This window comes from Nannospalax galili, unplaced genomic scaffold (assembly GCF_000622305.1).
Source record: "Nannospalax galili isolate Female #2095 unplaced genomic scaffold, S.galili_v1.0 scaffold540, whole genome shotgun sequence".
Taxonomy (NCBI): domain Eukaryota; kingdom Metazoa; phylum Chordata; class Mammalia; order Rodentia; family Spalacidae; genus Nannospalax; species Nannospalax galili.
Window position 1 is genome coordinate 3,219,600 of NW_008348613.1, and position 13,833 is coordinate 3,233,432.

Consider the following 13,833-nt stretch of genomic DNA (forward strand, 5'->3'; position numbering starts at 1 on the left):
CACATGAGTATAGGTGCTCCCAGAGCCCAGAGGTGTCAGATACTCTGGATCTGAAGTTACAGGTGAACTGAACTCAGGTCCTCTGTAAGAGCAGTAAGTACTTTTAACCTCTAAGCTAAGCAATCTCTCCAGCCCCTAATTTTTCAATTTTTTAATAGAATGTAAATTGAATGGCTCTTATTGTTATTTTGAAAACAAAACAGAAATCCTTTTTCTAATACTCTGTAATATATTTTCTAAAATATATTTCTATTAAATTAAAATATATTTCTACTTAAAATATTTTTTGTTATCACACAATGTACAATACTTTTATGTTTGATATGAACATAGTTGAGTATTTTAATAACCAAATTTTATATAAAAAGATAATCTCATTAAATACTAAGCAAATCACAAGGTGAGATGATTTCTTGTGTGGCCGGCCATCAGCTTTGCGAAGGCACTCACTGACCCCACAATTCAGAGCTATATTTAAGGCAGAATTAATGGAAATGCAAATTGGATAGTTTTCTTCAGCTTGTTCTCTTGCCATTTTGTTCCCTGCCTCTGTGCTCTACACGAGATGTACATCTGCTTTAATGTCAGGCTGAATTCACGTGTTCCAAATTCCTGGGGGATGTTTCTAATTGGATGATAGATTCTATATTTCCATTTTCTCTATTCTTCCATTCTCCTTTCCAACCTCAGCTCACAGGGGAATCCAAGGTGCAGCCTGAAGGCCTCATGCATGTTCAAGTGCATGTAGGAACATGTGATGTGATAGAAGAGAGCTGTAAACACAGCCAAATATAAAACCATAAATCTACTTAATACATTTTGTGATTCTTTTGACGATTATTTTTGTAAATATCACAGGGTCCTCAGCATGAACTTTGTAGATTACAACATTGTCAATGTTGTGTTGTAATCTCAAAATGTTAAACACACACACACACACACACACACACACACACACACACACGATTGGACAAGCCTGGAGGGATACAAAGAAAATCAAGAGTTTTCATTCCTCAAAGTTGCAGTCTTTCAGAGAATTCTGCAGCCATAAAAAATTTTCATAAGCACACTGTAAAAAGCAAGGGGAAACACAGTTGGCCTTGCATGGAGAATTACCTGAAGAAAAGTTGTGACTTGAGATAAAGCTATTTTGACAAGGATTATAGTTAGCTACTGTTAGGTCAGGTGCCTGGCCCTTTTAGTCACTTGAAGAGGTTAGAACCCATGCCTGAAGAAATCAGGCCATGGCCTGACCTTCACCCTAAATGCTCTCTTCCTGGGACAACAGGAGTAAGCAGTTGTTCTGTGCTGTAGTTACATGATCCTCCTCTGTTCTCCTAGTCATATGGGCCATCCCAGACTAAATCACATGGCATGGACCCTCCTGCCATCCTCTGAAAGGTTGTAAAAATCTGGTATTTTCCTTTTTCCAGGGATTTCTCTGAAAGTTTTCTTCTCTGGTCTTCTCCCCTGCAGCACCATCCTGTCCTTGAAGGCAGTCTCTCTTACTCTGTCCTTAAGCTCTTCCTCATAAAGAAGTTCTTCTCAGGTTTTAACCGGAGCTTCTCCTTCCCTTTAGGGTGCTGTTATACTCTTGCTGATATATTGTATTTTTTTAATCTAATTGTCTCCCACTGACAGGCCCAATCATGGCCTTGAAGCTCTATCTCCTAACAAACCTTGCTCCCAGAGGACAATTATGTATCAGTTCCTGTATGAAACCAAGAGTCATGCTGCAGCTCTTTTCCTTTATTCAACAGCTAATAAATTTTTTGAGGTTTAAAATTAAAATCATCAATTTATTTTATTCTTATTATGAAGTCAACTATATACATTAAACAATTTATTCTTCAAAATAAATCTGCCTAATAACTGATATTAATATCCCCATGTCATAGACAAGTAAGTTGAAGACCAGAAGGTCTAGGACCTGGCAAAGGTCACAAGTGCAGGGAAGGAACCAGGAGCAAATAAGCATAAGGATCCCAAGCCTGGGTTTCTCTGTCACAGCAACATACCATAGCTTCGGCACTCAAAGAGCAGAAATGTATTCTTCATAGTCCTGCCATTGGTAGTCAACTGTCATGGTGCCAGTCAGACTGTTGCCTATTGAGCTCAGCTAGCTATGTATCTCCTTCTTAGATGTCCTCCATGATGAGAAGAAAGAGATCCTTCTTTATCTTCCTCAACATAAAAAAACCACAATCACCAGATTCGGGCCTCACCTTTATGACTTCATTTAACCTTAATTACTTCTTGAAAACAGAGCCTTCAGATTCAATCATTATAAAGATTAAGGCTCTTATATGTGACTTTGGAAGGGAAAAGAATTTCCTTCATAACATCATACATTGCTTCCCACATTAACATCTTCATTGCATGCAAAAATGCATCCATCTCTAAAGCCCCCAATGCCTCAATTCATTCAGGTCTCAAGCTCAAAGTCCACCTGAATATTATCAGCTATGGTAAGTCTCTAGGTGTGGAGAGAGAGAGAGAGAGAGAGAGAGAGAGAGAGAGAGAGAGAGAGAGAAATTTTAAATAAGAAGGAATCTACCCACACCCCACACCCCACACCTACCACCCTCTCCAAGGCTCAGGGACTTATGTGGAAGAGGTTGGCCGAAAGAATGTAAGAGCTGGAGGAAGGGGTGGAGTGTTAACTGGAAATGTACTCCAACCACTATGTCAACAAGCTATAGGCACACTTCCTGCCCACCCTCATCAAGGAGTCGAGGTGGGAATCAGTTGCCCCTCCCACCCAATCAGTCAACCTTAGCTGCATGTGGGGGAGGGGCTAAGGATATAGAAGCTGAGAACGCCAGGAAGCACCTCTCTCACAATTTTCTGTGGCTGTCGGGAAGTCACAGGGTCTATATTTGAGCATGGACTTTCCAGTACAGCTGTAAATGTGGGGCACCCACTCCCCTGTAAATAAATCCCCACCCTATGCTCTATAAAAAAAAAAAAAAGAAAGAAAAGAAAATGATAGGTGTTTGGATAGATGGATGAGAGGGATCTGACTAGACTGCCAGTGGAATGACTTGCACTGGGGAATGTCTGGGTACACTGACTTGACATAGTGGGCCTTAACACCCAGGACAGAGCATATGGGTTCCAGTGGGAGGCTATGGGAGGGTGCTGGATGATTCAGATTGTGTGTGATATTCTGTATGAAATACAATAAAATTTAACAAAAACAAATTTTAAAAAAGAAGGAATCTACCCAGTTAAATATCCTATTTTATCACTCATAAAGTCTATCTTCTGAAAAATACCAGAAAAATGTTTCTCAAAGGTCTATGCCATTTTGTACCAAGGATCTCTTTCTTCCAGCTTCCAATAACATGTACCCTATTCCCTTCTGAGACCTCATCAAAATCACTCTTAACACCTTTACCTCAGTGTTCAGCTCAAAGCTCTCCTGCTTTCTGTCTACTTCTCAATTCCAGAGCCACTTCCTTGTGTTTTGGTATCTGCTTATCTCATTCTTTTTGGTACTGCAATTTCTATTGTTAAATCAGGTCACTAGAACAAAATACTATAGACTGGTTGACTTAAATAGCAGAAATGTTCTCATTATTTTGGAGACTGTAAATATAATGCTTCTCTTTATGCTTCTTCCTAGAAGGAACTCCAGGATAGTTACACTTTGTGACATAAACAGAAGCAATGACCAGAACCCAGGAACTTGCTAATAAACAGAGCATGGGATTACTATCTGACATTTAAAAGCTAGTTGTACCACTCTTAAGTCTCTCAGATTCTTAAATAATTCCCAAGGAATTGGGATAGCTTCAAAATCCTCAGAGCTTTTTACCTATGTTCATTTCTAACGTATGACACTGTATAGTATTTATTTCAGGGTGGAAAAACGTGATCTTCCCCAGTCATATTGCTACATGGTATCTTTCATAGTTCATTTGCACAGAGGTTCATTTAAGCCATTTATAATTCTTGAGAGATTTTTTAATAACTCATAGCTAAAAAAAGCTTTGTCTCTGTTTTTTTCAATCCACTGTGCCTATCTGTCTCTTTAGATATTAATACAGGTAATATAGATGATATAAAAAGATATAGATTGTTATATATGGATATAGATACAGATAAATCTGAATATGTAATGATAGTAAAACAGTAGAACTTCTTGGTTGAAAGACCATGAATTGATGTCTGAATTAACCTCTTTTAATGAGTAAAATGAAATACATGGTTCTGTCTTTCAGGCTATTGGGGGAAAAGTTAAAGTTTTTCATAGAATGTATAACAAAACATAGCAAATGTTTCTCTTATGATTTAGTAGTTGGTTCATCACTCACATTTTTATGCCACTTAAGATTGTTCTTATTTTGCGTAGGGAATTTAAAAAGTTATTCACTGGGTATATCATTTACTAGAATGTATGGCAAAGACGGACTTTCTATAGCTCCTGCAACTCCAAATCCTCATCATCTAGAGCAGTGACAAGCATAAGTTCAAAGAATGAAAGACTGAATGACTGAGTGAAGAGAAAAAAGTAAAGGAAGTGTGCAGTGATTATAATACTGATATGGTACTTTGTTAATAGATAAACTTGCAATCTTGTCTGCATACATTTTTGAAAACAGGATACATACTATGACAATAAAGAAAACAAGGAGGGATTTTAAATTAGATTTACAATTAACACAGGTGAAAATACATTATTTTTATACACTATTATTGAATATTTCTAAGTCTACATTTGTTAGGAATTATAAGCCATTTATCAAATTCATAAATTAAGAAATGTATTTTTGCAATTTATTTGCATCTCTCTAATGCTAAAAAATATCTTGATAAAAATTTCAGGCAATTATATTGTTTTGAAAATAATATTGATAATGGATTGTTAAAGAACTGGTAGTCATCCACCAATTCCCTAGCCCAGGGACATAGTCTTTTCCCACACATGGACATTCTCATTTATAAAAGGAATGAAGTGATCTATCATATTTCCTCCCATTTTAAAACACCGATTCTAAATATCTTGATGTTTGGCCTTATGTCTAGAGGCTTCATCAAATTCTCAATCACACTACATACAAATCCTTCCTCAGTAAAATTAGAAATACCTGCATTGTTTCTTGAGCAAGTGAAACCTGTTAGTTCTTGGAAGAGTGCATCATTTCCAGTTCGGTGAAGAACATTCAGAAATTTGGAAAACCAGTCTTCTTTCTGCACAATTCTCCGTAGCAGTTCTCTTACACCTGACTCATTCCCTTTATTTTCTGCAGCAGAAATCTATTTTAAGAGAAAAGAATAATTAAAGAAGATAAATATATTTTGAATTTACTAAAGGTAGAAACATACCTTAGGAAAATAAAGGAGGTAAGTACACACATAAACAAAGGCTTATATTCAAATACTAGAGAAAAGAGCAGTGTTCCATGTAGTAATTCTCTGGTCTATGAGGAAAAAAAATATCTCACTGAACCAAGTCCTCTTCTAAATATGCACCAGTTTTTGACTACTTGCTGTCATGCCTGATGACCTGAGTTTGATTTCCAAATTCCATATGGTGGAGGGGGAGAAATAACTGTCACAAATTATCCTCATCTCCACACATAAATCACTCTCTCCTCTGCTACCACAACAAAATAAATTTGAAAATGTAAAAAACAATAGTTAAAAAATAATCAAAACTTGGTCAAATGTAAATGCTTTCCTGAGCTACTTTGAATACGGAGTACAAGAGAAGTCATCCTCAATCTGTAGCCATGTTATGTCTCTTTTGAGTGTGTGCATTCATGTGTGTGTGTGTGTATATGTATGTGTGTGTGTGTATAGCGTATGCACATGTGCATGTGTACATGCATATGTGAAGGCCAGAGGTCAATGTCAGATGTCTTTCTTAATCACTTCTTCAACTCATTTTTGAGGCAGGGTATCTGACTGAACTAAGAGCTCTGCATTCGACCAGTGAGCCACCAAGACCTGCCTATCTCTGCCTCCAAGCACTGAGTCTATAGACACACACTGCCACATCTTGCTTTTACGTGGGTACTGAGGGTCCAAATACAAGTCTTCATGCAAGTAATTTACTGACAGAGTCATCAGCCTAATCATCCTAGCCATGTGTTATGTCTGTTTTCTTTTCTTTTTTTTTAAAAACCATTTTTCACAGTGTACTATGGGATTGCTATTTTCTTTCAACCCATGAAGTTTATAAATAGGAAATAAAAATTTATAATCCTTTTTCTTCACTATTACCACTTTGGAGGTAAATAATTACTGATACAGATTTGTATTCCTACCTCTTTCATATTTGTATTATTTATTATTGCTGTAATAACATTTCTCCAAATTTTTATCATTCTATACTATGAAACCTTTGTTCCATATTCCCTTTTTAATTATGAGGAAGAATTATTTTATATCTATCCTTTTCAATATATAGTCATCACTTAATTTCTCCTATAGTTAATCTAATAAAATTTTCTTGAAATGGGGATCATTTATGTGATTACTATCACAGCCTTCACTACAGGTCCTAACGAAGAAATAACCTGTGAAGAAAAGACTGTCCCAGGTGATGGTAGAAAGAAATTCAGTTTGCTTTTGCTGTTGCATCAGAAAGCCACTTCCTGAACCTCGGTGTCTACACTTGGAACTTACTAAATAGAAACTTTGGTGTTTCTCCATCCTAGTTGAGCATTGGCATCAACTGTGAAGATTCTAAAACAAAATAATGTCCAGGAGTTATCTAAAGAGTCCTGATTTAGTCTATGTTGGGAACCCAAACATTTTACCAAACTTTTTTTTTTTTCAGGATCTTAGGTAATTCCATCAGCATCCTAGATGAGAAATACTTATTTAAATATTCTCAAACTTCTTCTCAGCCTCTGCCAACCATTTACATAATTTGGATTGTTTGGATTAGCTCTTTCCTACAGAATATATCTCTTATCCTAGTCTTACCATTGTGTTCCACAATGCTATCTAACAGACAAGAGATTTGTTAGCATTTTCGCAGCAATGTCTGGCAAATTTTAGAGCTATTGTTAGGGATGGATAATTGGGAAAAGTATTTACCTTTGCAAACCCTTTACTGGTAGACATTACTTAGTACATAACTGTGCTCAGCAGGTCTCTACTCAAAGATGTCTGAGTCTTGAAAAAATTAAGAACATCAAAAAATTTATTGTGTGCAGTCAGGGGTGCATATGTCACCCCTCTTGTGGCGGTCAGAGGACAACTTGCAGAAGTTGATTCTCTCCTTCCACCATGTAGGAAGGGTGGAACTTCATTCCTCAGGCTTGGCAGCAAGTGCCTTTACCCCCTCAGTCATCTCACAGGCACCAAGATATTTTAGTTTGCTGAGGTAATGCTGTACTAAAGCCTTTGTATATACTAACCCAAATAACAAGGGCACAGGTAACAAAATAAACCTTTTTAATATATCAGAATCCAAGACACCAAGATGCTTAGCTACATAAGGTCTCAAAGCTAGAAAAGAGAAGACAGAATTGGGCAATTGGATATAGAGGCTTAATGCTGCTCTCTTGAGTTATAATTATAGCTAAAATTTTTCAGATTTTAAGTTTGTTTTCTGGCAAGAAGTGGTTAGAATGAGTACTTGAACTTAATACATTTTAATCCATTTCAGTGCATTTCTCTAAGCAGTTTCTCAATTCCTGCCTTTAACTTCATTAGTGTCCTAATGGAAATTCTTTGTCTTTTCTAAAGTTTGCAAAATCTTTATCTCATAGTTTGAAAAGTAAATGTACATGTAAATAAGACTGATATCAGCACATAAATAATACTGATATTAGCACATAAATAAGACTGATTTCAGCACCTTACTTTAACTCAACCATCACCATTTATTTTTTGTTATACTGTCCTTTAATGAGTCTTTAATGTATGTGACAGAAGTAATCAGAAAGTATTTTTGTAAAAACAATGACATTGTAATGAATATTCTTCTTGAAACCCTAAGCCTGGCCTATTTACTAAATTTCCTTCAACTATTAATTCATCAAACTTACATTTCTTGTGGAATCAGCGTTATCATTTACTTTGCCCAGGCATTTAAGAATCGTAATGCCATAATTTACACAAATATTGTTATTGTTTGAGTGTAAAACTAAATATCTGTGCTATTTTAGTAGCCTCATCACTACCCTAAATTTTTAATGTCTTCTCGTTTTAGATAAAGAAAAGTGCACCAACTGAAGTAGTCATATGTGTGCATGTGTATGTTCCACTTGATCTGTTTTCCTATAAGATTGTGAAAATATTTAGATCCCAACATATAAGCACAATAACTGAAATTTCTGGGAGGTCCGTATTTAGACTTATAATTGTTAGCAGATGATTCCTTCCCCATCTGGAATATTTTCCTGAGAAGTTAAAAATATGTAAGCTACTTAATGGATTATAGAACATAGGTGAATTTGCAGGTAGGACCATTCAATTCTTCTATATTTTAAATTTGATATTCCTTTTCTTTCCAACAGCTATCAATGTGCGTTAAAAATAATTTGCTCATGTTTTGTCCAAATGAATATTTTCAAACTTATATAGCTAATATCTTATTCACACCTTTTTCTTTTTTCACCAAGAAGACCTCTGTTTTTATTTTGCCTAACAATACAATAAGCTAGGGGAAAACTTACTTTGACATTCAGCTTCATGCTGGAGGATCCAGACTCAGTGTCTCTCTGGGCTAGCATGGTTTCTCAGTTCTCCATGTAAATAAAGGGTGTACGACATCATCAAGACTGCAGGTGGGCAGTGATTTCAGTCAGGGTTAAAATATGAATCTCTTCTTACCTGTTCATACTGATATCACAGTATGATGAAATGTAAGCACTTATGTCTCACAGCTTGTTGTGATTTGTCAAAGGATGTACCAAGATGTCACTATGCATCTGGAAAAAGTAAGCAGTATAGGAGTATTCCACTGCTGTGAAGGGTTGTTCTGTTTTGATTGTCTATAAAATGGTTTTTGTATTTATTGCTGTGTCTTTTAGAATAGTTCAGGATGAATGGCTAAGTTATATATCTTTTTTGGATACTTAATGAACACGTTTTTATATTTTATTTATTATTTTTATTTTATGTGTATGAGTGTGACGCCTGTATGCAGGTGGATGCACCCATGTCCTGTACTGGCCACGGAGGTCAGAAGGGGGCGCTGGAATTCCTGGAACTAGAGTAACAGACAGTTGTTAGCTGCCATGTGGATTCTGGGAATCAAACCCAGGTCCTCTGCAAAAGCAGCCAGTGCTCTTACCCACTGAGCCATCTCTCAAAAGTAAAGCAACTGATCAGCTAGAAAATGCCTACAAGATGATTTCTCAGCCTTTTGGCTAAGATTCAGTTAAAATGTCTACAAAAATAATAAAAAAAAGAGATCATTTTTAGAAATCTCACTTACCTAGTCAGGTGAAGTTTAACTCTTAACATCTTTTTTTAATTTGTTAAAATTCTAATTTGGAAGCCTAATGTCCACCAAGCATTCGCTCTCCAGTATCTGGCAAGCCAGTTCAACTTACATGCTTTCAACTCATTTTTATCTTGCAAATAAATTCAAATGCAATCAAGTGATGAATACTCATTAGTATTGGCTAGATTTTGGGTGCTTACAAGGCAAAAGACATAGTTCCTCTTTCAAATCAGTTTAATTCAGAGACTTTAAGAAGCAGGTCTTTACATGGGACATTTACCTAAATCCCTGAAACTTTAACCTTAAAGGTAAACAAAAACAAAACTTTTGATAAAGTCAATATATTCTTTGTATCAAAATAGCTTTCATTACTTATAAAGCTTTGCAAAAACATTATTACTCATTTGATGCTGATGATAAAAAGTATTGTTATTTGCTGACACAGATAAATTTAGGATCAGGGACCCAGTTTCACATGTAGTAGAAAGCAATGACAGACCTCCAAACTGTACCCTCCAATTCTAAATTGTCATGATTTTCTGGATGCTGTAAGATAAACATTTGAGACCCGTGTATCAAACGAGATTCTGCCAAATGTAATATTTCCTTCCCATTGTCCCTCATGCTTATTTTTGGAACTGTTAATGTAAAATGATGCATAAGGAGATGCTTATAGCTGTCGACAGACACACCACTACTCCTTAGAGGACCTCAAATCTATAGCTCTTCAGTCTTTCAGGGATTCCTTTGAAACATGAAACTGGGAGAAAGTTTGGGGTGTTTAGTCTTAACTGCTGCCAGTACACAAAAGTCCTTTTACTATCCATCTTCTTTGTGTCAAATCCCTTGCATTACTGCTAGCTGCCTCCAAGCTTGCCAGAATCAAGAACTTGGATAAAATGTAGCTGGCGGAAGTTCAGCCCAGGCAAGACAAAAGTGATGCTGATAGGCAGACGTATTTAGAGTAAATAAGAAGAAGTGCTGTTTCACTGGCAATCAGGACATCATACCAGCAAACATAAACAGCTTTGTGGTGTGACTGGACTCTGTTGCTTCTGGACTTCCTAACAGCTACTGTGGCTGGAAATGCCATTTTCCATCTCCAGCTGGCTTGGAGGCTGCATACTTTCTTCCAAATTAAGATTCTGCCACAGTGATGTACACATTTGTCATATCCAGCTGGACCACTATAATGCGTTCTAGTCTGTTCTCAATACACAAAGTGACATAAACGCTACTACAACAGTGCAAAGTAATTTACTTGTTGGAGAAACTGGCCATCAAAATTAGATGCATGTTTGGCTCTTTGGATAGGACCAGGTGCTGTTGAGTCTACAAAGTACCACTGACATTAGTCACTAAAAACCAAATCACATCATAGGCTGTAGTCAATCGATCTGATGCCCAGAGTCTGTAATGAAAATACAATCGATGAATTAAAAAAGAAAGGAAGAAAAAGTCAAAAACCATAACACAGTATAGACACAGCCTTCGACTTGTAATGGGTTTATTTATCGACAATTTATGTATATTGTGTGTGTCTGTGTGTCAGTTTGTGCATGTGAGAACAGGTGCCCAAAGAGGCCAGAGGAGTTGGACATCTAGAGTTGGAGTTACAGGTCAGGTGGTTGAGCTGCCTGACATGGATGCTAGAAGCAGAATTCAGGTCCTCTACAAGAGCAGTACTTGTTCTTAACTCCTGAGCCATCCATCCAGCCCTCATATAAGACTGTTGACATGCTACTGGGGATAAGTCAAATTCAAATAGTTCAGCAAGTATGTAGTTCATGGCATCTTTGCTCACTGACAATTAACATTACATAAGGTCACCTGTAAAACTGACCCTGTCAAATGCTACTCCCAAAATTCTTCTACTCATTCACTGGTACAAAAAAAAAAGAGACTAGCAATATTTGCTTGTCAGTGAATTCTCTCTACACTTTTACTTCCAGAGAATATAGAAACTTTGATTAAAGGAGAGCGAGCGAGAAAAGAAGGGGAGGGGAGAGGAGGAGACACGAGGAGAGGAGAGATGAGGGACTGGAGGGGAGGGGAGGGGAGGAGAGGCAATTCTACTTCTGGACTAAGAATTAATGGAATGATATATACTATAAATCAGGAATTGGAGAACATATTCTCTAAAGGGCCTGGATTATAGGCCATATTATCTCCATTCAACTGTAAAAAGGCAGCCATTAAAAGGTATATAAGCAATGACTGTTTCAATAAAACTTTATGAACACTTAAAAAATTCAGAAGGCTGAAGACCATTCTTAGCTTGTGGTTCTTAAAAAACGAGTAGCAGGCCGGATGTAGTGTGTGGGCCACAGTTTGCCGATTGCTGTTCTAAGGAAGTACATTAACCAAATAAAAAAATTCAACACCATCTGCACTTGAATCGGTGACAGTAGCACTGCAGCTGTTATTTCTTGGACAACATGAGGGAATTATTTAACTTACCTCAGTTTTCTCATCTGTAAAATGGAATTACTATCTTTAGGATTGTCTGGGTTAAACATGAACTGTGATAATACATTTCAAAAATAATACCTAATAACACATTTTATTACACAAGTTATATTAATATTATACTTAGAAAGTGTTCATAAACCATATTAGTATACATTAGTGTACATTCTTATTCTAACATTGATTATTATGTGAAAAAATAGCTTTTATGCTTAAACGTTCACAATTCTGTTTTGAAGTCATTTTGAAAGGGGGAGCAGGTTTGCTCAAGTCAAAGGTCATTCTGTATGGGGAAACCGGAAATGTCAATGGCCCATCTCCATCCACAGGGACACCTACCCGATTTCTGTCCTCAGCTGTCAACAGTTCCTTCTCCACGCAAGTATCCAGAACATCTCTAAGGAGGAGCTTTTCCACCAGAGTGGGCTGAAGGAGGTTCAGCAGTTGGAGACACTCATCGAGCGCGGCCTCAGAGGAGGGGGAGGGCAGATCGGTGAGCGTGGGGTTGACGTAGCGCGCGGCCAGGGGGCTGCCGCTTTGCTCCAGGGCCTCCACGAACATCCGAGCCCAGCCGGGCTGCCACGCCCCCTTCTCCAGGGTGCTCAGCAGCAGTTCCGCCGCGCTTATGTCCCCGCAGGTGGCGGCCTTCCTAAGAATTTGCTCCTTGGTTTCTGCGGGCAGGAAGGTCAGGTAGTCCAGCACCGGCTCCACCTGGATGTACATTTTCACCCTGGTCCTGAAGCACGACAGGAGATAGCGGAAACTCTTCTCTGCCGAAGAGCATCCATTCGACATTTTTGCTTCTCAGAGGCAGAGAGAGGACTCTCCCCAGCGGACGATCAACAGGTGGGAGTGGGTCAGCTGCTTGCTCTGTTTCCGAAGCCGGATCCGCAGAGCTGAGGCTGCTGACAGCGAGCAGGCGGGCGCTCGGGAGCGGTGGCACCTGGGCGGGTGGCACCTGGGCAGGTGGCAGGTGGCAGATGGCAGGTGGGTCTGGAGCGGGCCGGGACACGCGGTAGCAGTGGGCCCAGAAAGAGCAGTGCAGGAACTTTGAGTCCAGCTTTCCGCCTACAGTTTATATAATTAACGTGACTGGTTTCAGTTTCAATTCTCTTCTCCAAAGACTTTCAGAACGCCATCTTCCGGGTTTCGTCAGAGAAGAGGAAGCCTTTGACTCCCTGCCGGTCACTAGAGGACTTTGGTCAAAAACACTATGGGAACCCAGAAGGGAAAGCGAATTCTTTGTGTGGAGAAAGCAACTGTCTGCAGTGCTAAATTACTGATAATTTTGTCTTCCCCACTGCCGGACCCGCTTGTTAGTTAAAATACAGGAAGTACTCTCGAAAATTGAGGAATTTCCCTAAACCCTCATGAATGTGAGGGAAGAGTTACCCTCTAGGCTGGAAGGAAGGCAGACCTGGCCCAGCCAAGGTGCAGGACTCTAAGGAGAGAAGTTCTTGAATCATGGAACCCCAGGCTTCATTTCAGCACCCCTCCTACAATTAATCTCACCCCAATACGGGTTCTCAAGAAGGAACTTGTTCCTCTGGGAATTGGGGCTTAAGTGTGAAAAAGTGAACTACATTAAAGAGTTTTATTGTCTCATGCTTTGATTGGTATTATAATATTCTTACAACTTTGACCCGGGCCTGCCTAGTGACAGATGCAAGGAAACTTTAGTCACCAACTGGAAGGAAGCTGAGACTGAAGGCTCCCATCTCCCAGCCTGTAGATTCCCTGTACTCTTTAATAGACGACTTTCTTTTACTAAAACAGAACAAAAAATCCCCAACAACTTATTTTTGATATAGCTGCTATTCTTTTCTTGGATTCAATACAGCAACTTTTGGCTGGAGCAGCTAGGAACTTAATTAGTAACTAATGTTCCAACTTGTAGTAAACATCAACATTTGTCTATGTCATGAGAAGGGGAGAAAAAAGCACTCACAGAG

At 38.3% G+C, this 13,833-nt stretch overlaps 1 protein-coding gene and 1 long non-coding RNA gene across 2 annotated transcripts in view; one reads left to right on the forward strand and one right to left on the reverse strand.

Annotated features, from left to right (window-relative positions):
* Positions 1–12,676, reverse strand: part of Ifih1 (interferon induced with helicase C domain 1) — a 52,440-nt gene extending 39,764 nt beyond the window's left edge. Inside the window, exons 1-2 of the mRNA XM_008845759.3 lie at positions 12,221–12,676; positions 5,094–5,262 (exon numbers count right to left, since the gene is read on the reverse strand). Of these exons, the coding sequence (XP_008843981.1) occupies positions 5,094–5,262; positions 12,221–12,676 (625 nt within the window). The remainder of the gene's footprint in view (positions 1–5,093; positions 5,263–12,220) is intronic.
* LOC103744094 lies at positions 12,297–13,487 on the forward strand. Its single transcript, XR_607692.3, has 3 exons — positions 12,297–12,374; positions 12,519–12,727; positions 13,005–13,487. It is a non-coding gene; the product is annotated as an uncharacterized LOC103744094 (long non-coding RNA).
* Positions 13,488–13,833: the final 346 nt, after the last annotated feature.